The 26,402-nt window shown below is 34.0% G+C and overlaps 1 protein-coding gene across 2 annotated transcripts in view; it reads left to right on the top strand.

Moving 5' to 3' along the window:
• LOC117335657 (sorting nexin lst-4-like) overlaps positions 1–26,402 on the top strand; it is a 41,436-nt gene that overhangs the window by 3,421 nt on the left and 11,613 nt on the right. The window contains exons 3-16 of one of the 2 annotated variants that reach the window (XM_033895803.1): positions 5,983–6,057; positions 8,302–8,595; positions 8,848–8,960; positions 9,322–9,415; positions 9,585–9,710; positions 10,084–10,198; positions 13,950–13,958; positions 15,225–15,355; positions 16,131–16,234; positions 23,011–23,114; positions 23,482–23,559; positions 24,253–24,329; positions 25,188–25,277; positions 25,433–25,639. In XM_033895803.1, coding sequence (XP_033751694.1) covers positions 5,983–6,057; positions 8,302–8,595; positions 8,848–8,960; positions 9,322–9,415; positions 9,585–9,710; positions 10,084–10,198; positions 13,950–13,958; positions 15,225–15,355; positions 16,131–16,234; positions 23,011–23,114; positions 23,482–23,559; positions 24,253–24,329; positions 25,188–25,277; positions 25,433–25,639 — 1,617 coding nt within the window. The remainder of the gene's footprint in view (positions 1–5,982; positions 6,058–8,301; positions 8,596–8,847; positions 8,961–9,321; positions 9,416–9,584; positions 9,711–10,083; positions 10,199–13,949; positions 13,959–15,224; positions 15,356–16,130; positions 16,235–23,010; positions 23,115–23,481; positions 23,560–24,252; positions 24,330–25,187; positions 25,278–25,432; positions 25,640–26,402) is intronic. The other variant, XM_033895804.1, reaches the window with a different exon arrangement.

Raw genomic sequence — 26,402 nt, 5'->3', positions numbered from 1 at the left:
TCATATCTGATACTTGACCTATTGGCCATGTGTTCAGATTGGTATGTACACACCACTAGAATGCAATAGAGGAGAAAGATAACACGAGTCTAGTGGTACCTAGGGCTGAAACGCCTAATTTACCATACAATAACACAGATACATACAGCACATGCAGAAAGAACTTGATAAATACCTAAGTACAATTAACAAATGAATAAAATAACACGTCGAAGAAAGATATTTAAATGTAATATATTCTAAATTGACGTTTGTCAAGCAGACAAAATTAAAAAATCAGTGACTGAAATAATCACATCCATGTGAAATGATTAATGATTGCTGTAGATGTTGTCAGTAATCTGTAGATGTGCTCTTTAATTCAGTGTTCAAGATAAAAATATGTGTTAAGTCAAATTTCAGAAATTAAATACTAGATTGTTTCTGAATATAATAGGGTATAATACTATTGATCATGATGATCCTGTCAGATATTCAACAGTGTTCTCATACATAACATTTAGTCCTGTTTGTTCTTGAATTTAAAACATGGAAAGAATTTTTTTTCTGCGTGCAGGTTGTCTTTTAAGCATTTAAGTTTTGTTCGATCACTTGCATAACTTTGTAACTAACTAATATAAATACCAGTATGTACAATGTGATTATATGGTAGTTTTAACTACCCCTTCGATGATCTTGGCTTTCTGTATAGTCGACTATTGAAAGTAATGTTTTTGACTGTCTAAGAATTTCTTTAACATTTAATTTTTTGTTTAACTCCAAATAATGTAAGCCTTTTTAAAGGGTACCAGAATGAACATTGCAGAATGTTTGTTAGACAGGTAACTTAATGATTTAAGAGACACAACATTCACCACATTTGACTTAATGAGCACTTACAGAAAGCTTAAGGATGTGCTTAATAAAATCATGTGCAAAGAAAAAGAAAAATATTGTATCAAAACAATATAGAGATATGGCAGATCAATGAGGTAAGGAATGTTGTATGTTTCAGTTAGTACACCCATCCTGAAGGTGGGGTGCACTTTTTCAGACAGGTTCATTTGTTAGGTCAAATACAGTACAGTGATAGATTGGTAATGGATGGAATTCAAATGATATAACATCTGTAGTTATATACCACAGGATAGTATGGTCTCAAACACCTGTCTACAAGCTTATAAATGTGATAGAATTGTCGTAAAAATGGCCCAACACCAGTCTAGTGGTACTATACAGAACAATATAGTTTCATGGAATGAATGATGTTGTGTTGATAACGTGCTGGTCCTATACCTAGGGACATAGGTTATAGTAAAGTGTCCAAGCTGGGCTGGAGGCTAGGACAGGTGTAGATTTTATCCGACTTTCTATGAATTAGATTGACCACATTGATACTGCTCACATTGGCCAGTTACTGTTTAAATGTTTTGTTTTGTTTTACAATAATTCTGTTGTTTCATTTATTATAGAACATTAAAAAGAAAAAAGAATCTTTATGAAGAATTTCAATGTCTTGATGTTCAGCAACCTATTAAAGTTTTAGCTCGCTGGGACAAAGCCTTGGGGAGCTAGATTTAGCATTGGCATCAGTGTAGTCCCTAGAAAGCTAGGTTCAAGTGTTTCTTATAAAACAGTGTTGTGCCATGCATTACGAATGAGGTTTCCCAGTGACAAGTCCTTTCTATTGGTACTATGTTTGCGGACCTGCTGACCATAACAGCGTCTTTTGGCCAAGTTTAAAAAAAGCTCTTTCTGAATTTCAACCCTCTCTCTGGCAGCTGTATGCTTTCTTGTGACAAATCTTTTTGTTTAAATTGTCGGCATACTAACCAGAACATTCATGAGTTGACCCTTGACATTTAGGAACTTCGGAAGTCATACCACATATCAGGGTCACCTAGGTCAAATAGACATGCCGGCCCTTGTAAATGTATGAGTAAATCCAATTGTGGGGAGTCAAAAATATACTCTCAAGGGTCAAGTGAGGATCCTAGCCGGTGTTTTTTGTGTTTTCTGTACACAACAACTTTCGTACAGTAAAAGTACATTGTACATATCCCCCCCTCCCCCCACCCTCCCCACTCACTATTCATAATCATAACAGTTACATACAGACTACCTGGATTATTTAGTTTGCTGTTATACATGTATATCACCCACCCCAGGGAAGACAATAAGCCGTACAAGTATACAATGTTATGGGATAAGTTTCTAAATTTAAATCAGATTGTGGTCCTCTGTTATCTTGTACATAAATGATTGTGAACAATTTGATACACTTCAATTTAATCACATTATAAATGCGATGTCAATACAGCATGATATTATCAAGAAAATAAAGTTGAAATGTAAATGTGTTTATCATAAAAATATGCTGGCGTGATTTAAAATATGAAATGTTTCCTATAGATAAGTATAATGAGTGGTTTTGTAATCAGTCCTGTTTATAGGCCTATACATGTTTATATAATTTCAGATATAAAATATTTGTATGCATACATATATGAGATATATTATGTTTTGTATATGACCTAGAATTATAATTAATGTACCAATCTGTATGATTTTACATAGGAAATGACTGCCCTGTACAATTTTGACATTGGGTTTTATACCTACAGTCTAGAAACCATATGGTACAAACATGCAGCATATATCAAAGTTTGTATCACAACTGTTTTCCCTTTTATTTCACAAATACCGGTAGATGTTAACACAATTCAGACAGCTGGTTTATCAGTCATCAGCTGACTGCAGCCTGGGCTATCTATAGTTGGGGGTCTACAAGAGATGTTCCAACATCTGTATTCTACCACAGATTTTGAAACTGTCAGTAATTGGTGGCTGATCAGGATAGATAGACAAAGTTTGTATCTGTATATACAAAATGTATTTGATTTCAAGTGTAAGGTATTTGATTTATACAGGAAGTACCCATACCAGACACCTGTTATATAGTAGCTATAGATGTATAGTGTATTGTAAAACCGGTACCTGTAATTGTATAATATTTCACAGACAAAGATATTCACGTTCTATTTCCTGTTTATTTGAAAAAACCATTAGTACAATGTATATATATTTATCATAAATTAGCAAATACAAATGAAGTTTAAAATAGCTTTGTTTGTTTGTACCTGATATCATCCCAAAACTACACACCCGGTAACAGGTACAAGGAATAGGATATCACTTCTTAAGCAATAGATAAGTAATAATATTGTTTAAAATTAGCCATAATATTATTTTAAAGGTGCCCTTTAAATTGATTTCCAAATAGTAATTACTGTTGAGTTCTTGCAATCGGGTAATCTGAAGGTTTCTGATGTTTTATAAATTATCTGAAGCCCTTTAAAAATCTGGTATGGGCTGACTAACATCAGATTTTTAAAAGTCAGATAAAAATCAGAAACCTTCAGGTTAGCGATTGGGGTGTACTGTGAGTTTTGATTTGCTATTAAATTATATTAAGAAACTTTTCTGATTGTCATATATAATTGTAATTAGTTGCTGATCTCATGAGCAGTAAGGTTGTAAATGTAATTATTTGTGAGCTGTATTAACACTTCTTCAAAAAATTAAACACCATCCGATCAATATTATTCCTGGATCCTGACCGGTCAGAATGGATCACTTCTCCATATCGAACCCTCTCTAAACCAACCAAATATTCATGTACCATGCATAATTTTGCATTGTGTCCATCCTCCCTTTCATCATTCCATATATTATCTTGTCCTGTCTCTATCTCCTACATTGTTTGACACTGAAACTTCATACTATGGGCATGGGTTCACCCAGGTGAGGTGGTGTGTCATGTATCAAAAGTAGGTCACTCTGATCTACATTTTGACCTTTGACCTACATCAAAGAAAAAGTTTGCCCACACTCTATATCCTACATTACTTGTCACTGGAACTTCATACTAAGGGTATCTGGGTAAGTTCACCTCATTTAGTACAAATTGATCATCTTTACATTTTGTGGCATATTTCACATAATGGTGGGGGACAGATGTGATAAACCAAATTATCTTGTTGATACATTTTTTTGCTGATGGGATATATGATAATGCTGGTCAAATTATTTTGCACAGCATATGTACTACACCAGCTGAATAAATTATCTGGATTTAAAATTTAAAGGCCATACATCCAGAATCTATTGATGATGCAGATATACATGTCTGCATGCAGATACAGGATATTTATGACCGGCTCATATGTCCTATCAACATCAGCTGTTGTGAGGTGAAAGACATAACCTTTCCCTTCCTTGTACACCCCATGTCTAGCTGGGTGCATTATACAAGAATATAAAAAATACCTTGAAACGTGTATATGCTGCCGAAAAAAAAAATAGCAAAAATATCATATTAAGGTATCAGTATATAGTACTGATGTTTGTAGATCATATAAGATTCAGCTTAATATTCTATTTAGTGTACACACTGTACATGTTTATTTGGCAATTAATTACACCAACTGTTCACAGTATTATATTAATATGGCATTGGAATTACAAAGACAACATTAGGCCTACAGTATTCCTGCACTTTAGACAGTGGCAGTTGACCTACTGCAGTGTTCAGTGAATGGCGAGTGAGTTGACATAAAACATCCATGACTCACCAGCAGATTGTAACACGAATTGACACCAGGCTCCTCAGCACAGGGATACACTTTAAGAGGATGCTCTGATCTCTACTTCCTATACAAACCGACATTTTGTGTGTCACTTTTCAGTGAAGTATGTACAGTGTCATATACATGCCACTTACCTATATGATTAAGAACCAATAGGCCTGTATATAAAATGTGCACTGTTAATTAAAATTGAAATTAATATTTGACCTTACAGGTCAGATATGTTAATTAAAATAGCTATGATTTGTATTGTAATAACATAATGAGGCACATATTGGTAGGTGTATCTACCTCTGGTGCATATTTTGGTTAAAACAACACATACATGTACTTTCCTTCCATACAGTATTTAGCATCCATCCATCCACCCACCCATCCATCCATGTCTGAATGAATGAATGAATGAATGAATGCTCTAACTGTATTATCACCATCATATTACATATAAGTGTATGAAAGAGAAATGTATTGCTTCGAACTTGGTGATAAATTGGTCAAGTATTTCATGTCATTGAGAAGATGTAACATGTAATTATTGTAGCTATATATAGAGTATACCACGGGGGGAATTAACATGTTATTTGATCTATATATATACAGGGGGTGAATTTGATGTATTACACGTGGATGTCTGAGTATTCTAGCTATGTACAAGATATAAACAATATACAAAAAATAGTCATGATTCAATCTTCAAAGGTCATCTGGTAGAGGTTGTACACTATAATTGTATGTACATGTGTGTACACGTGTTATATTATAAAATCACATAGATTTTCAATTTAATTCATGAACATTCAACTTTTTAACAAAGTTAATTTTCAATTTAATTCATGAACATTAAACTTTTTAACAAAAATAAAAATTAAACCACCAGTGAACTTATGGAAAGTCCAGATTATAAGACACAAAATACCAGGAAGTCTGATGTGTGTCTTGTAAACTGATTATACGCACACTTCATCATAAGGATATTGCAGTTGTAGTTAGATGACATGATTAGTCTTAATTAGTTATATATATAGTTACCCAGTACATGTGATGTGGCTGTCCACTTATCCTTAATGTCACTTAATGTAATTTTTAAGTCCAAAGTGAGTGATACCTCTCACATCGTGTTGATGTCAAGGTAATAAGATTTCATACTACATGTATATACCAATATATTCATGGCAAAATTTTACATTTCTCATGAATTTGTGTACTCTATTTACTAATACTTTTTAAATTGTTCAATTATAAGTTTATTGTAACAGGTATCATCAGCTGAAAGGCCACAAGGTTGTAATAGTAGACATAAAACCTGTTCAATAAATAAATTATAACATACATGATATTTTTAATGTATTTTCAGGATATTGGAGATGGATGGTGGGAGGCCAAGAATGACTTGGGACACCAGGGTTTGGTGCCAGAAGCTTATTTACAGGTATATGTTTACCTTTGTATGTTACCACTTCATCAACTATCTGTATATATACAGGTATGTTTACCTGTGTATGGCATTACCACTTCATCAGCTATCTGTATATATACAGGTATGTTTACCTTTGTATGTTACCACTTCATCAACTATCTGTATATACAGGTATGTTTACCTTTGTATGGTATTACCACTTCATCAACTATCTGTATATATACAGGTATGTTTACCTTTGTATGTTACCACTTCATCAACTATCTGTATATATACAGGTATGTTTACCTTTGTATGTTACCACTTCATCAACTATCTGTATATACAGGTATGTTTACCTTTGTATGTTACCACTTCATCAACTATCTGTATATATACAGGTATGTTTACCTTTGTATGTTACCACTTCATCAACTATCTGTATATACAGGTATGTTTACCTTTGTATGTTACCACTTCATCAACTATCTGTATATATACAGGTATGTTTACCTTTGTATGTTACCACTTCATCAACTATCTGTATATACAGGTATGTTTACCTTTGTATGTTACCACTTCATCAACTATCTGTATATATACAGGTATGTTTACCTTTGTATGTTACCACTTCATCAACTATCTGTATATATACAGGTATGTTTACCTGTGTATGTTACCACTTCATCAACTATCTGTATATATACAGGTATGTTTACCTGTGTATGTTACCACTTCATCAACTATCTGTATATATACAGGTATGTTTACCTTTGTATGTTACCACTTCATCAACTATCTGTATATATACAGGTATGTTTACCTTTGTATGTTACCACTTCATCAACTATCTGTATATACAGGTATGTTTACCTTTGTATGTTACCACTTCATCAACTATCTGTATATACAGGTATGTTTACCTTTGTATGTTACCACTTCATCAACTATCTGTATATACAGGTATGTTTACCTTTGTATGGCATTACCACTTCATCAACTATCTGTATATATACAGGTATGTTTACCTGTGTATGTTACCACTTCATCAACTATCTGTATATACAGGTATGTTTACCTTTGTATGGCATTACCACTTCATCAACTATCTGTATATACAGGTATGTTTACCTTTGTATGTTACCACTTCATCAACTATCTGTATATATACAGGTATGTTTACCTTTGTATGGTATTACCACTTCGAAATTCATCAACTATCTGTATATATACAGGTATGTTTACCTGTGTATGTTACCACTTCATCAACTATCTGTATATATACAGGTATGTTTACCTTTGTATGTTACCACTTCATCAACTATCTGTATATATACAGGTATGTTTACCTTTGTATGGCATTTTCCCTTCATCAACTATTCTTTATATATTTTAAAACCAAAGAATTCATCAGATATTAGTCATATCAGTTGTAAATGCCATTTGACCAGATTGTTGACATTATAACTATTATGACAACATAGCATGGCTAACACAATACATACTCCCTGTGGAATCTGTTGTATATTTGATAACAATATTGTCGTTAATAATTAATTCATTGTGTTAAGTTATTTTAATTTTCTCAAGTAATTGATGATTTTTGATAAATCATTCTAATTTTCTGTTATATGAGATAAACTGTGTTTTATAAATGGTCCATATAGGGGTATTGAACTATTATACATAATGATAGTGGACATTTATGGTTATAATGATAGTGGAGAAGACATTTTATCAGAATATGTAAGCAAAACATGGAGACTTTGGGTGTTTTACTAGAAATAGACCTAGTCTTTAGTCTTGTAATAGGACAGATGTTTTACTAGAAATAGCCTAGTCTGTAGTCTTGTGATAGGATAGATGTTTTACTAGAGTAGACCTAGCCTGTAGTATTGCGATGGGATAGATGTTTTACTAGAGTAGACCTAGCCTGTAGTATTGCGATGGGATAGATGTTTTACTAGAATAGACCTAGCCTATAGTCTTGTGATGGGATATATAGATGTTTTACTGTAGTAAACATTTGTTGTCTAGTGATAGGATGTTTTTTGTAGTCTTTACAATCTATCCTTTATTAGATATCAGAGGGGATGTTTTTTGTAGTCTTTACAATCTGTCCTTTATTAGATATCAGAGGGGATGTTTTTTGTAGTCTTTACAATCTGTCCTTTATTAGATATCAGAGGGGATGTTTTTTGTAGTCTTTACAATCTGTCCTTTATTAGATATCAGAGGGGATGTTTTTTGTAGTCTTTACCATCTATCCTTTATTAGATATCAGAGGAACCACCTGAACCATCGTTTCCTCCTCCCCCACCACCGATACCTACTCCTCCAGTAACGAGCGACTACACTGATGACCACCGAGCAAGTCAGTACTCATCCTCCTCCACTACAAACGGGTACAACTACCACTACCAGAACACACCGGCTGACACAGGAGGCGGGGACTACCCTGTCGGAGGGGGCTTCACCACACAGCAGAGTACAGAGGAGTGGGACGAGGAGGAATGGGAGGAGGATGATGATGATCACTCCTCTACCAGTACAGACCGTGGGACATCTCAGGTACGCAGCCAGTTAACACAGTGTACTCACAGAGTATAATTACAGGCTGAATGTTTGAATTGTTCCATTCTCTGAAATAATTGATAATGGGGAACATTTAAATGTTAATACTTATGGAATAAGTATCTGTACATATATTTTCCTAGTGCATTCTCAATTTTCAGGCAATATAAAATGTTCCCATACTACCACCTCATGAAGTTTCTGTTCTATTGAAAAATAATTTGTATTGTGTGTATTTTGTCTGTTCAGGAGTTACAAGGCCAGGGAAACTTCGGTCTTTCTCAGCCAAAACGGGAACCTAAACAGTTATCTCCTTCTGGTGATATGTCAAAATATGGCACAGTGAAGAAAAGTTTTAACAGGTAACATGTCAAAATATGGCACAGTGAAGAAAAGTTTTAACAGGTAACATATCAAAATATGGCACGGTGAAGAAAAGTTTTAACAGGTAACATGTCAAAACAAGGCACAGTGAAGAAAAGTTTTAGCAGGTAACATGTCAAAATATGGCACAGCGAAGAAAAGTTTTAACATATATTATATTAATATTTGATAAATAAATGTACTTGAATTGATAATAATATATTATTCAGTTGATATAAATTAGGGAAATGATTGGTGCCACCACACAAAGTCCATTTCATTAAACATCTTCCATCTTCCATATCAATGATCATCTGGTGTATTTTTGACTCTGGTTGATAATGTTGTGTTTAATTACAGATTTTCACAGTTTGCTAAAGCTGGCGGTGAGGCCTTTATGATGGGTCAGGTACAGAACGAGAATGTGTCCGAAAACGACATCATCACAATTACAGTAAGTATAATGTACTGAAGCTACATTACAATTTGTGCTTGTGATATTTGCAAAGGTTGAATTAATTAATTATTTATTTCATCATGTTTATACATGCATTAACCTGATAATATACCAAATTCAGGTTCCCTAGTGCTTATTGATCTTAAGTGTTACCATTGTGTTGTAGGAAACTGCAGATGGACCTGTTTGGCCGCTACCTACCGACAGGTTCACTTGTGAGGTGACATCACCCAAGAAAGAGAGTAAATTAAAAGGTCTTAAGAGTTTCATAGCCTACCAGATCACACCCTCAGTAAGTGTTCAATCCAATCAATGAACTTTCTGTCAGTTTGTCTTGAATGATATTTTAGGAGATGACGTGTGTCCTGTAGTACGGTAAATGAATAGATAGGTGGTTCCTCTAGGCAGGTTGTACATGTGGTCATAGTAGACAGGTTTTGACAGGAGATCACATTTGACAGGTAGTTACCATATCCAAATATTTAATGTAGGGTAGTTTTGTAGATTTGTACTGTATTTATCCTACAATAATTGCAGGGGACCAATGCAAGATAATAATTACAGGATAAATGATCACATTTTTAAGTTTCTTTGAACAAAGTTATGTAAAGCTTGTGTTTCTGACATTATATCAGTTGAGTTCTGTATGTTGAATCTGTTTACAGTTCAGTAATATCCAGGTAAGCCGACGGTACAAACATTTTGATTGGCTACATGAGAGACTAGAGGAGAAGTTTGCCTGTGTTCCCATCCCACCTCTACCTGACAAGGCAATATCAGGTACGTCTCACAACAACACTCCACCTCAAAATAACACTCCAGGCTTATATATAGTGTACAGGCAAGCCTGTCTTATCTGATCGGAGGTTTTATCCCAAAGAGAGGTTTCTCCGTGTTAAACTTAATCAACAGATATCTATATAGCAATGCTGCACATTCATGTTTCCACTATTTTATTTTAAGTTTGGAATTCATTTGCACTTCTATCACAATGATTTTGCCAAAACCTAACAAATTAACTGAACTGTGTATGCTTATAGATAATCTTATATCTCTACTACTTAATTAACCCATCATCGTCTATTCAAATCGTCTTTTGTCTGTGGTCCCTCGTCTGTCCTTAAGCAATCTATTGTATCGTTATTTAAAAAAAAAAATCTTCATGTATCCTTCTCATATGTAACATGTAGGTGTTCCTTGGTCCCTAGTTGTGCATATTAGAATTTGAGACTGATTTGAAAACAGTTTTTCAGGGATCTTTTTCAGATTTCTTATAGGTTTCCTTTGGTCCCTACTTGTGCTTGCTCAATTTTGAGACTAATCAAAAAAGCAAAAAATTGGCTAACATGCAGCGATCTTGAATTGTAACAGTTGAAATTTTTCTCAGAAAGTTCTTCTTCAATCTTTCTAGATTTTATACATAGATTCCCCTTGTTATCGAAAGATTAAGAGGAACATGGGAAAGAATGGAAAACAAGAGAAAAGATCTGTCTAACATAAAACCAATAAAGATTATTCAATGGTGGGCGCCATAATCTCTCTGGAATTTTTTGTTAAATTACATAGCTGGAACTGGGATGGCCTCTTAGATTATTTATACAATAACTGTAAATGGATCTACCTGTCTGTACCCTTTATTATGTTGTGCATGATGGTGAATACAGAATCATTTAGTTTAACGTCTCGCGCAATAATATTGCTTTTTGTGGAAGAAATCATTAACTTTTCCTGTAAAAGCTTAATTCATTCACTGCCGTCTTCCTTAAGGGTGAGGAGTATACCTGTGTTTAGAACCCTGTCTGTCTGTCTGTCTGTTAATAGGTCCTTGTTATAAGTGAATCTAGTCCTACTGTTTTATTGAATAGCAATTATGAATCTTTCAAAGCCGTATACAGGTATACATATTTTGAATAAAATTCCATGTTGATATTATTTAGTATATTCAACTTTAGTTGAAGACTTGGGTATTTGTGCAGTGTGTGTGTGTGTGTGTGGGGGGGGGGGGGGGGGGGGGGGGGATATATTAGTCATCTTCTGATATGACATCATCTTCTACATGTCTTGGCTCAGAAAAAGACGTTTATTGATATCTGTCTAGAAAGATAGTTATCAGATTGTTGATATTTTGGGACTCTTTTTCATTTTAAAAATCCTTTCAGTTGGCATTGGGTCACTTTCTTCCGCTGGAATGAAAAAAGGTTTGTCAATTGGTGGTCATTTGGAGTGTGAAAGACCAAATTTTTAAAACTACCACATACCCAAAACACAAATCCTGCTTACACACAGACATAGCACTGTACCTGTATCCCTGTCTGGGAATTTTTGTGAAAGTTCTGAATTAATATACTTCATAAATCTTGTGTGTTGGATCCATGGCTTAATTAATAACACCAGCATAAGAATTAAATTAGAATTTAAGCAATTCTTTTGTGTATGCTTTTATGTTATTGAATGATATTAGTGGAACATTTATTGCTATCAATTATATCTGAATAAAAATTGGTTTCGTTATTGATTTCTGTACAATTTATAATGATCATTAAAAGTGGTGTTTTGATTTTTTTAAATTCTTTCAGAATATGATAAAGATTTGGTTGTGGGATATGTTGCACATAATATAAATTATTTGTTCACACTGTGTCCTTGACCTAGCAGTCCCTATATGATGACCCTGTCTGTGTCCTTGACCTTGCTATCCCTATATAATGACCCTTCCTGTGTTATGAGGGCCTTTACCTGTCCCTATATGATGACACTTACCATTGTGAGGATGTTAAACCCCTACAAACAAAACCTTTTACATACCCACCATAAGAACTCCGCTGCCCCATGATCCAACACACCTTTACCCAGTCATCAACACACCTTTACCCAGTCATCAACACACCTTTACCCAGTCATCAACACACCTTTACCCAGTCATCAACACACCTTTACCCAGTCATCGACACACCTTTACCCAGTCATCAACACACCTTTACCCAGTCCTCAACACACATTTACCCAGTCATCAACACACATTTACCCAGTCATCAACACACCTTTACCAGTCATCAACACACCTTTACCCAGTCATCAACACACCTTTACCCAGTCATCAACACACCTTTACCCAGTCATCAACACACCTTTACCCAGTCATCAACACACCTTTACCCAGTCATCAACACACCTTTACCCAGTCATCAACACACTTTACCCAGTCATCAACACACCTTTACCCAGTCATCAACACACCTTTACCCAGTCATCAACACACCTTTACCCAGTCATCAACACACCTTTACCCAGTCATCAACACACCTTTACCCAGTCATCAACACACCTTTACCCAGTCATCAACACACCTTTACCCAGTCATCAACACACCTTTACCCAGTCATCAACACACCTTTACCCAGTCATCAACACACCTTTACCCAGACCTTGATTATTTGAGAAATTCTGACACATGATGTCAGAAAATATAAAACTGAATAAACAGTACATGTCCACTGTCTGATTCAACATGTTCTCTAATATTTCTAAAAATTGAACACCACAAAGAATTCTTAATTAAATAAATTTTCATCAAGAGATCAGGACCATCAGGCAAGTTGTCCCAACCTGAACTCGAGCTCCACAATACAAATGATTTGTGATGTGTGAATTTTAATCTTTGGGATAAAATTATTGCTCAAAATGATATATTTACATGTTCAAATTAAAACTAGATTTAAATTAATATAACAATTCATTGGTGGGTTATCTTACATACTTCAAGTCTATATTGTCCTTTTTAAAAGGGATCATTATTTTCCAATTCATACTCTTTTCAATTAACCCATTATGTATGAACTTGACTCACTTAAGTCCGACTTCCTGTGTCACACACATCGGTATCCACTACCAGGATATATTGATGATGTAAGGACTTGTACGATATTGATTGAAGTGGACTCACTAAATTCAGACTTCCTGTGTCACACATAGCAGTACCTACTACCAGGTATATTCATGATGTTTACTTGTAGTACTCTTGTGTCCAGGTATAACATTTCAGTAAGATAGCACTATAAATTATAACTTCATACTCTTCAAACAAAATTAAATTAACATGTTATGTACTTGAATGAACTGGATTATGTTCAGATATGTTAACAACATATACTCAGTGTCTTGGTATGTACGTCATTTCAGTATGATAACACTATAACAGTGTCATTTAGTGGATTCATCTCAGATATGGGTACCATCTTCATGTGATTTTAGCTGAGGATGTAACACCCCAAACAAATTTAATTATTTGTTATTGATTAAAGCACCCTCTCTCTTCATTATCCTCACATTGTCTCTGTAAAATCATCAATCTATAACTGTTTACATCCTCATTCAGTAACATCATGGCAAACAACCTCTCACTATTCCTAGCATCTACTCCCTGCATCAGAGCTAGTCAGTGTCTGTCCTATAATGAGTTTCATGTCATCATAAATCTCCTGTCATGTCTGTCTTTGATATTAATTTCATTTGTCCATTGTTCCATTGGTAGGCCGCTCAGGTGAGTAGTTCTTGAACTGATTGTTACTTTTGTCTTTCTAATCCAATAAATAATTCTGATAAATAGGCTTGGGTTATGTTTTTCTTGGGTAGTGATTGAGGTACTAAAAGATTTCAATTTGTAAAATTTTAACATCTGTTTTCTTATCGAACAAATAAGAAAATTTAAAGAAAATAAGAATCATATTTAGATCTGTAAATATGATTTACACCTGTTTAAATTACTTCGCATGTGAGAGTGTGCATGTTATTGGAAGGGAAAATTCATGATTAACATGGTTGAAGTTATCATTGGTGCGGTAAACTCACAATGTGATCGCTGAGGTTAAATGGCTTCGTTGATATCCTTAAAACAGGTTTGTATGCTGTAGTACTTAATATTTAGGTCTAGTGTTTCTCTACTTGTGTGCAGTATTTCTTGAGTAGTAATAAACAAAATTCTTTCTTGGTCACTGATTTCACTTCAGAAAATATTTGTGTTATACCTGTCTGTGCTGGACTATAGGGCATGTGTTAATGCTAGAAGGATTACGAAAGTCTTGAGAGTGCTGTATAAAACTACTGCAGGTTTATCTAGATTACTGTGACTTTATCTTGGTGATATGTGTGATCTTCACACTATCTTCACCAAGCTTTCTACATGTAGGTTAAGTTTTGAACTGCTTTGAGACGGCTTTGTTGCTGTGATATATAGTGATATATAAAACTCCAAGTTATTAATTTTTATGACAATCTACACATTTATTAGATCATCTCAAGGTAAAGAAATGTCACTGTAACTCTGTTTTAATGGGTAAAATCCTCCATCAATTCTCATCATGATTTCACAAAAGACCCAAAATAAGATGGGTATTAGATACCAAGGAATGTACAAAACAGTGTAATATGGATCAGGTAAATATGGAATGCCTGTCAGCTGCTTCAGTCACTTGCTTAGAATGACTTCTCTTGTTTCCTGAGCTCTCTGACAAATGAAAGTTGAATGAGCAGATTTTCTGATAAATTATTGACATCAAAGATAATACTATTCAGAATTATCTGTAACTTAAAACATTTTTTTTTATAATATCAATGATTGAATTGACATGAATCAGGATTTAAAGAAACATGCATTTGTCATGTGGGAAAATTATATATTCATTCTGAGGTATTGTGTTTTTGTTCAAATTATAATAAGGTACATATTTTACCTGACCGATAATTGTAAATGATGTGTACTATCTTGAGATGATGCTAACTCAATATGTATATTGATTTTTGTGTGTAGGACGATATGAAGATGACTTCATAACAGAAAGAATGCACCAACTACAGCTTTGGATCAACAGAATGGTACGGCATCCATTGATGTCCCGCTCCGAAGTCTTCCATCATTTCCTCACCTGTACAAATGACAAGGTAAACAATCTGAAAAGATGCAATTGTATGAGTTTAGAGTATTGGGTCACCTTACTCATTTAGGTAGTGGAAATTCCCTTAGCCTAGTGGTAAGGTGTACGCTTAGAGGGTGAGGTGGCTAATTCGAGCCCCATTGTGGAAACAGAAAGATTCACTAAAGTGGGGAGAGATAAACCTAAAAGGGAGAGATGAACATAAAAAGATAAAGATTGACCTAAAAAAGGGAAAGATTGACCTAAAAAAGGGAAAGATTAACTTAAAAAGGGAAAGATTGACCTAAAAAAGGGAAAGGTAGCCCTAAAAAGGGAAAGATTAGCTTAAAACAGAAAGTTCAGGCTAAAAAGAGTAAAGATACAATAAAAAGGGAGATATTAACATAAAAAAGGTAAAAACAAAATTCAAAAGGGAAAGATCCAATAAAAAAAAAAAGAGAAAACTTAAAAGGGGAATGATCAATATGAAAAAGGAAAAATAAAGCTAAAAGGGGAAATACTTGGGGAAAGATAAATCTAAAAACCTAGGGACAGCATGTACATATATAGAGAAAGAGGCTACAATGATGTTGATGTACACCTGAAATATTTGTTTTACAGATTTCTATTGCTACCATTTCACTTGTTTATATGCTATAATACCACTTCTTTAACATACCGGGGTCTGCTCAATATTATGAAAGAACTAAAATGCAGATTCATGTGAACTTTCTTTTAAAACAATTGGGTGTTAATATATTGTAGAGATAGAATTTCTCTGAATGTATCATTTCTCACTGCAGAAGTGGAAAGAGGGTAAAAGGAGAGCAGAGAAAGACGAATACACTGGAGGGAAATTCTTCATACTCCTGAGGACGCCGGTCGCCCAACTGGAAATGAGAGATGTGTAAATATCCACCTGTAACTCTGTCTCATCATACAAAACAGTGAAATGGCCAGTTATATTGTGTGTAGAATTACCTTGTAGCAATATGAAATTGTCCATTCATTTGTAGTTGTACCTTGTGTGGGATTGTTGTAGTGATCAGTCTGTTTGGGGGTAGATTTACCTTGTGTGGGATTGTTGTAGTGATCAGTCTGTTTGGGGGTAGATTTACCTTGTGTGGGATTGTTGAAGTGATCCGTCTGTTTGGGGGTAGATTTACCTTGTGTGGGATTGTTGTAGTGATCAGTCTGTTTTGGGGTAGATTTACCTTGTGTGGGATTGTTGTAGTGATCAGTCTGTTTGGGGGTAGATTTACCTTGTGTGGGATTGTTGTAGTGATCAGTCTGTTTGGGGGTAGATTTACCTTGTGTGGGATTGTTGTAGTGATCAGTCTGTTTAGGGGTAGATTTACCTTGTGTGGGATTGTTGTAGTGATCAGTCTGTTTGGGGTAGATTTACCTTGTGTGGGATTGTTGTAGTGATCAGTCTGTTTGTGGGTAGATTTACCTTGTGTGGGATTGTTGTAGTGATCAGTCTGTTTGGGGGTAGATTTACCTTGTGTGGGATTGTTGTAGTGATCAGTCTGTTTGGGGGTAGATTTACCTTGTGTGGGATTGTTGTAGTGATCAGTCTGTTTGGGGTAGATTTACCTTGTGTGGGATTGTTGTAGTGATCAGTCTGTTTGGGGTAGATTTACCTTGTGTGGGATTGTTGACATGATCAGTCTGTTTGGGGGTAGATTTACCTTGTGTGGGATTGTTGAAGTGATCCAGTCTGTTTGGGGGTAGATTTACCTTGTGTGGGATTGTTGTAGTGATCAGTCTGTTTGGGGTAGATTTACCTTGTGTGGGATTGTTGTAGTGATCAGTCTGTTTGGGGGTAGATTTACCTTGTGTGGGATTGTTGTAGTGATCAATCTGTTTGGGGTTAGATTTACCTTGTGTGGGATTGTTGTAGTGATCAGTCTGTTTGGGGGTAGATTTACCTTGTGTGGGATTGTTGTAGTGATCAGTCTGTTTGGGGGTAGATTTACCTTGTGTGGGATTGTTGTAGTGATCAGTCTGTTTGGGGGTAGATTTACCTTGTGTGGGATTGTTGTAGTGATCAGTCTGTTTGGGGGTAGATTTACCTTGTGTGGGATTGTTGAAGTGATCAGTCTGTTTGGGGGTAGATTTACCTTGTGTGGGATTGTTGTAGTGATCAGTCTGTTTGGGGGTAGATTACCTTGTGTGGGATTGTTGTAGTGATCAGTCTGTTTGGGGGTAGATTTACCTTGTGTGGGATTGTTGAAGTGACCAGTCTGTTTGGGGGTAGATTTACCTTGTGTGGGATTGTTGTAGTGATCAGTCTGTTTGGGGGTAGATTTACCTTGTGTGGGATTGTTGTAGTGATCAGTCTGTTTGGGGGTAGATTTACCTTGTGTGGGATTGTTGAAAGGTTCAGTCTGTTTGGGGGTAGATTTACCTTGTGTGGGATTGTTGAAGTGATCAGTCTGTTTGTGGGTAGATTTACCTTGTGTGGGATTGTTGAAGTGATCAGTCTGTTTAGGGGGTAGATTTACCTTGTGTGGGATTGTTGTAGTGATCAGTCTGTTTGGGGGTAGATTTACCTTGTGTGGGATTGTTGTAGTGATCCGTCTGTTTGGGGGTAGATTTACCTTGTGTGGGATTGTTGTAGTGATCAGTCTGTTTGGGGTAGATTTACCTTGTGTGGGATTGTTGAAGTGATCAGTCTGTTTGGGGTAGATTTACCTTGTGTGGGATTGTTGTAGTGATCAGTCTGTTTGGGGGTAGATTTACCTTTGTGTGGGATTGTTTGAAAGTGATCCAGTCTGTTTGGGGGTAGATTTACCTTGTGTGGGATTGTTTGAAGTGATCGTCTGTTTGGGGGTAGATTTACCTTGTGTGGGATTGTTGTATTGATCAGTCTGTTTGGGGTAGATTTACCTTGTGTGGGATTGTTGAAGTGATTAGTCTGTTTGGGGGTAGATTTACCTTGTGTGGGATTGTTGTAGTGATCAGTCTGTTTGGGGGTAGATTTACCTTGTGTGGGATTGTTGTATTGATCAGTCTGTTTGGGGTAGATTTACCTTGTGTGGGATTGTTGAAGTGATTAGTCTGTTTGGGGGTAGATTTACCTTGTGTGGGATTGTTGTAGTGATCAGTCTGTTTGGGGGTAGATTATATCATGATTTTATCTGTTTCATTGTTTGCCCTTTATTAGCTCACCTGGCCCGAAGGGCCGGTGAGCTCATGCCATGGTGCAGCGTCCGTCGTCCGTCGTCCGTCAACTTTTTCTTTAAATTGCTACTAGTCCTAAAGTATTGAACGGATTTTCACCAAATTTGGTCAGGAACATCCTTGGGGAAAGGGGAACAGAGTTTGTATACAGTTTTACTCTGAACCCCCAGGGGCCTGAGGGGCGGGGCCAAATAGGGGAAATAGGGTTAATCCTTTAAATCGCTACTAGTCATAAAGTTATGAATGAATTTGAACCAAATTTGGTCAGGAACATCCTTGGCAGAAGGTGAACAGAGTTTGTATAAATTTTTTCTCTGAACCCCCAGGGGCCTGAGGGGCGGGGCCAAATAGGGGAAATAGGGTTACTCCTTTAAATCGCTACTAGTCATAAAGTTATGAATGAATTTGAACCAAATTTGGGCAGGAACATCCTTGGCAGAAGGGGAACAGAGTTTGTATAAATTTTTTACTCTGAACCCCTAGGGACCTGAGGGGCGGGGCCAAATAGGGGAAATAGGCCTAGGGTTACTTCTTTAAATCGCTACTAGTGATAAAGTTATTAATGAATTTGAACCAAATTTGGTCAGGAATATCCTTGGCAGAAGGGGAACAGAGTTTGTATAAATTTTTACTCTGAACCCCCAGGGGCATGAGGGGCGGGGCCAAATAGGGGAAATAGGGTTAATCCTTTAAATCGCTACAAGTCATAAAGTTATGAATGAATTTGAACCAAATTTGGGCAGGAACATCCTTGGCAGAAGGGGAACAGAGTTTGTATAAATTTTACTCTGAACCCCTAGGGACCTGAGGGGCGGGGCCAAATAGGGGAAATAGGCCTAGGGTTACTTCTTTAACTCGCTACTAGTCATAAAGTTATTAATGAATTTGAACCAAATTTGGTCAGGAACATCCTTGGTAGAAGGGAAATATAGTTTGTATAAATTTTTACTCTGAACCCCCAGGGGCCTGGGGGGCGGGGCCAAATAGGGGAAATAGGGTTAATCCTTTAAATCGCTACTAGTCATAAAGTTATGAATGAATTTGAACGAAATTTGGTCAGGAACATTCTTGGCAGAAGGGGAACATAGTTTGTATAATTTTTTACTTTGAACCCCAGGGGCCTGGGGGGCGGGGCCAAATAGGGGAAATAGGGTTAATCCTTTAAATCGCTACTAGTCATAAAGTTATTAATGAATTTGAACCAAATTTGGTCAGGAACATCCTTGGGGGAAGAGGAACAGAGTGTTTAAATATTTATTCTCAACCATCAGGGGCCTGAGGGGCAGGGCCAAATAGGGGAAAAAGGGTTACTCCTTTAAATCGCTACTAGTCCTAAAGTATTGAATAGCTTTTCACCAAATTTGGTCAGGAACATCCTTGAGGGGAGGGGGAACAGAGTTGATATGAATTTTTACTCTGTACCCCTAGGGACCTAAGTGGCGGGGCCAAGTAGGGGAAATAGAGATTAGTCTTTTAATTGCTACTAGTCATAAAGTTTTAATGGATTTTAACCAAATATGGTCAGGAATATTCATTGGAGAAGGGGAACCGAGTTGGTATTAATTTTTACTCTGAATCCCCAGGGGACTGAGGAGTGGGGTCCGATAGGGAAAATAGGGGTTAATCCTTTAAATCGCTATTAATTATTAAGTTACGAATGGATTTTAACTAAATTTGGTCAAGAACATCGAGAGAGGAAGGGGGGAAAGAGTTTGTATAAATATTGAGGGGCCTGAGGGGAGGGGCCAAATAGGGGAAATAGAGATTAGTCTTTAAATTGCTATTTGCCATAAAGTTTTAATAGATTTTAACCAAATTTGGTCAAGAGCATCCTTGGGAGAAGGGGAACCGAGTTCTGATACATTTTTACTCTGTACCCTCAGGGGCCTGAGGGGCGGGGCCAAATAGGGAAATAGGGGTTTATCCTTTAAATCGCTATTATTCATGAAGTTATGAATGGATTTGAACCAAATTTGGTCTGGAATATCCTTAGGGGAAGGGGGAAAGAGAGTTTATATAAATATTGACTCTGACCCCCAAGGGGCCTGAAGGGAGGGGCCAAATAGGGGAAATAGAGATTTGAGTTTTAAATGGATTTGAACCCAATTTGGTCAGAAACATCCGTGGTGATGGGGGAACAGATTTTGCATAAATGGTTACTGGACCCTCAATCCCATAACTATGATAGTGTCGCTGGGCATTAAGGGATAATATCAAAAAAAATAGGGAAAATTTTGGAAGGTAAAAAGGGACTAAATTCCTTTAAAACAAATTTGGTAAAAAAACATTGGCCTGATTTTTTTTCCCATTTTTGTAAAATGATGAAAATTGAACTAAATTTAAAGGGGAGATTCAGTTTTTCGTCATAACACTTTTTGAAACCCTCGGGAAAACCCATTTAAAAATATTTTTTTTTTTAAAAAATTAGAAATTCAAAAAATTTTTCAAGACTTAAAAAAAATTTTTTTATTTAAAAACGGTTTTTTTAAAAAAATTTTTTTATTTACTAAAAAAAATTCAAATTTAAAGTTTTTTTTTGAATTTTTTTTTTTTTTGAGAAGTTTTATTTTTCTTTTTTTTTAACAAAAGGAACCAAAAAATTTTTAAAAAAAATTTGGTTTTTTTTCTGCCCTTTGTGTTTTTTTTTTGAAAATTTGGTTTTATTTTTTGCGGGAAATTTATTTTTTACAAGGGTGACTGCAAAAAAAAAAATTTAGTAAAAACATTAAAATTTTTTTAATTTTTTTTTTAAAAAAATTTTTTTTAAAAAAATGATTAAATTTCTGGGGAGTTTTTATAATCTGTTTGGGAAAAATTAAATTAATTAAAAAGGGTTTTTTTCCTTTTAATACATTGATAAAAAAATTTATTATTTTCCTTTTTTGGGGGGTTTTTCGGAATAAAAATTTAAATTTTTAAAAACTTGTTTTAAAAGGGGGAAATAATTTAATTGATTTTTTTAATTACCATTTTTTTAAGAAAAAACCCTTTTTTAAGGCAATTTTAACGGGTAGCGATTTTTAAGATAAAAAATTTTTTTAAAAAAAATTTTTTTGGAAAAAAAAAAATTTAAAGGGTGAAAATACAAATTTTGTTGTTTAAAATTTTCCCTACCTTGTTTTAAAGGTAAAATTTAATTTGAAGTTTTTTGTTTCGTTTTTTAACTTTATTTCCCAAATAAGAAAAGGAAAAATAAACAATGAAAATTTTTGAAAAACGGTGGTTATTGAAATTAAAATTTGGTTTTTTTAAAAAGGAAAAAATAATTAAAATTTGGAAAATTGGTTTTTTTAAAAAAAAGGGGGAAAACTAGGAAATTAAAAAAAGAATTTTAAAAATTTTAAAACTAGGAATTTTAAAAAAAGGAAAAAAAAGGGAATTTTTATAAAAAAAAGGAATTTAATAAACTTATAAAGTAAATTTTTGAATAAAAAAAACCCATTTTAAAATTTTTTTAAAAATTGATTTTAAGAAAAGGAAATTTTAAAATTTAAAAATTTTATAAATTTTTTTTGTTTTTTATTTTTTTTTAATTTTTTTTTATCGGGGTTCATTGATAAAATTTTTTTTGTTACAAATTTTTTTTTTTTTTTTTAAAAAGATTTTTTTTTGTTAAATATTTTTTTTGTTAAAAAATTTCAATTTTTAAAAAGGGATTCTTTTTGTATACAATGTTCTTATTTAAAAATAAGTTTATATTGAAAAATTTTTTTTTTTAAAAAAAAATGAAAATTTTTTTATAAAAATTTTTTTTAAAAATGGTTCAAGTATTGGAGGGGAAAATTTCGTATTGATGTTTTTTCTACTGAAACCATGGGGAAATAGGGGTTATTTTAAAAATTTTTTGAAGTACCTGTTTGTTTGACCGGTTTGAATTAATCCTTAAAGGGGGAAGGGAGATAGATATATTTATTGTCTGAAAGGGGCCTAAGGGAGGGGCCCTGGGGAACAGAGGATTTAATTTTTAAAATTAAACCCAAATGGTAGAATCATTATTGGATCATTAAATTTTAAATTACCCCCTAAATTCAAAAATTCTTCCCAAATTAAAAATGTTAAAACATTATGCCACAAAGGGTTTTCCCCACCCTAAGGGACTTCATTCTTTAAACACCATTATGTTGTAAAAATAATCCATATGGTCTTTCAGAGAGTACATTTTTGTATAATGTATGAACAAATTGAACATGAACATTATTTTGACATTTGGTCAAATCCAACCAGGTGAGCGATACAGGCCCAATGGGCCTCTTGTTTACTCTGGGATTAGAAAAATTATATTACTTTTTCCAATTATCTGTTAAGAAAAATTCAAAAAGTTGCCAAGCCATTCAATTCATAATTGAAGCGAAACTGTACACATTGTGTACTGTTGATATCTATTCAAAGTCTATGATTGTTTATCTCTAGGAAAGATTTTTTTATTTCAATAAATAAATCAAATATCTATAATTCCTTACTCTGTTTTCACTGTAATTTGAACAATATTATTTTCAGAGACAAAAAGATGGAAACATTTTGTAAATTTGTGAAAGGAATGGACGACAATGTGAAGGGCCTTATAAACGTAATGAGTGATAACAGGAAAAAACATCTGGGCCGTGAGTATTGTTTCCTTCATTGTTGTTAGAAACTGATGGAAGGATTGAATCTTATAATTAAAGTGGAGTATTCAAGTTTTTTCTTTGTCATTAACACTATTTGAATTGAAACCTCTGGAACAACCATCTTCAAAACAGTATTTTATTGTTTGATAAACATTATGAAAAGTTCTTTGAATTAAAAACTTTTGGAACAAGCATCTTCAAAACAATGTTTTATCATTTAACAAACATAATGATTATGAAAAGTGCTATGATCATGATTCTTTGGAATGATTTACTTAAAAAAAATTCTAATGTAAAGATTTGTTGCTTAGAATTTTGATTTTTATTTGATGATAGATCTTATTTTCTTCTTGTTTTTCAGCTTACAAAAGAGAATACCAGAAAATTGGTTATTCATTTAAAAATCTAGCTGTAACTTTTAATCTAGATAACTCCAGTTGTAAGTATTGTTATTTTGATACTTAAGTTTGATAGTTTCATTTTATGTTCAGGCTAAACATTATAAATAAATACAATTGGTAGACAGTGTCAAACAGGCAGCCAGATAGATGGTCAAGCATACACAGAACATGTATGATCCTATGATTTATATTTATTGTTTTGTTTAATAACGAGAGTGTTTAGCGGTATAAAATGATGCAAATTCTCTGTCGTGAGTTAACTTCTATAATCTGTAATTAGCCTGAACTCAAATTCAAATTCAAATTCAAATAGGTTTATTTCTCTTTTCATAACATAATGCATAGAGAAAACATATTTATAATATTATATACAATCATTATTCGTGTAGTGTTCGTTTGTAGATATACAGCACTTTCATAATATACATAACTTGTATTAAGGAGGACAAATAATATTATTGATTATTCTTATAAATGTACACAATTTTTTAAGAACAGCCATGTTATCTGTAATGGCTAATTTAACAGGTGATTTTGCTTTGATTGTTTTACTGTATAAGACACATATTTCTTACAAATGCAATAAGGAAAAAAGATATCTATATCCACGAGAGATGTGCAAATACAACAGGGGTTGTTGTACTTCAGCCAGAACTTCCACTTCATACCTAGTGTATTAGGTACAATAATTATACTTTGTACAGTTTTGTGTAATGTCAGTTATTTAACAGTTTCAGGTGGATTGACGGCAGCAATAGACTACACAGGTGACACATACAACCAGATAGGAGAAATGTTTGAAAAACAGGTAAAACTATGGAATTATTGTAAAGGTAAAACTATGGAATTATTATAAAGGTAAAACTATGGAATTATTATAAAGGTAAAACTATGGAATTATTATAAAGGTAAAACTATGGAATTATTATAAAGGTAAAACTATGGAATTATTATAAAGGTAAAACTATGGAATTATTATAAAGGTAAAACTATGGAATTATTATAAAGGTAAAACTATGGAATTATTATAAAGCTGTCAGTAGCCAGATGTAGAAGTTCTTGAATGAAAAAAATCCTACATTCTTAGAAAATCTTTTCATTCAAATACTGCATGTAGCAGAAAATGGATATTAAATTTAAATTTGTATACAAATTAGTTCTTTTTCGTATTTGTTACTGTTTTGTATTTGAATGAGTTCTATATTGTATACGAATGAGTTCTATATTGTATACGAATGAGTTCTTTATTGTATACAAATGAGTTCTTTATTTTATATAAATAAGATCTTTTATATTGTATACATATGAGTTCTTTTTTGTATACGAATGAGTTCTATATTTTATAAGAATGAGTTCTATATTGTATACGAATGCGTTCTTTATTGTATACAAATAAGTTCTATATTGTATACAAATGAGTTCTATATTGTATACAAATGAGTTCTTTATTGTATACAAATGAGTTCTATATTGTATAAGAATGAGTTCTATATTGTATATGAATGAGTTCTGTATAAGATATTGTATATGAATGAGTTCTTTCCTACTTGATAAACACTTTTATATGATATATGTCTTGATATAGAAAGTGTAACAAGGTTTTGTTGAAATGTAACCTGATTGTTGATCGGTTTTGAATTAATTGACTTTCTGATTTTGTTATCAGCCGAGGATAGACCTGGACCCTATGTTAGATGTGCTGTATGAATATAAGGGGATACTCACCACCTACCCAGATGTCCTCAAGATACACGAGGTATATTCAGATTCTTAAACAATCCCAGGATGGTATTATCATTCATAGGATACACTATAAATTCCAATATTACTCAATAAATTCGGGATAAATTGTCTTTCTAAAATTCAGAATTGTTTATGACTATGTATGTAGATATGTTGGTGTTTGTACAGGGTGCTGTGGGACGAGCCAAGGAATGCATGAAGGAACAAGATGAGGGCAAAATGTCGGAGAGTGATGTACAGAAAGTGGTGAACAAAGCAGATATCATTTCCTACGGTACTATGGCCCAGATGTCACATTTCCAGCAGGAGCGTGTACAGGACTACAAAGCCATGATGCAAAAATACCTAAAGGAACAAATAACATTTTATAGAAATGTGAGTCCAGTATAAATCAGCACATTCTGATATAGTTAGTGGCAGACCCTAAAGACTAGCTATTTTATATCAATCACTATAAAATCTAGAACTATGATACAAATTTGACGATTTTGTTAGTGGTGTCTATGTATACCATGTTCTACCCAATCCCTTACCAGTCCATGTCACCTTTATTCAGATATACAGTTTAGTTCATTTTTAGTTTAATTTTTAATTAGTTCATTTTTTACAAAAAGACCAATTATTCATGAGAGTTCCATCCGAAGAGTGTAACAACAATTATTATTTAAATATAGGCCAAAATGATTTCCTTTTATTGTTAAATTGATAGATTTTTAAATTAAAAGTTTTTAATGAAATACTGACAGTATTACACAATGGTCAAGTTAGAATACCCTGAATAAGTTCTTCATTATTCAGAAACATAATACCATTTATAGGATCTGTTAAAACAAGGACACTTAATATGGAGCATAGGAGCAAGCAAGTGTATTTCTAATTATTAGCCCCCTACTGAAACCAGGGGGTACTAATTATTAAAACTGTACACAGTGATATGAAAGGACCATATTGTCCTGGACAGGTTCGAGTTTCAGTTTTTGGGTCAAGGTCATTGCTACTAGTTTTATCAGGGGCTAGAAGAAGACATTGCTTTAGCATTGCTCCGTGTGCTTGTTTTCCTAATTTGTGTAAATTACTGAACTTTGGTGCTAGTGAAAATTGACTACTGCCAAACATCACACGTTTTATTACTGCTAAA

The sequence above is a fragment of the Pecten maximus genome, chromosome 10, assembly GCF_902652985.1.
Source record: "Pecten maximus chromosome 10, xPecMax1.1, whole genome shotgun sequence".
NCBI lineage: Eukaryota > Metazoa > Mollusca > Bivalvia > Pectinida > Pectinidae > Pecten > Pecten maximus.
The sequence above is the reverse complement of the archived record's forward strand: the minus strand, read 5'-3'. Positions and strand labels throughout refer to the sequence as shown.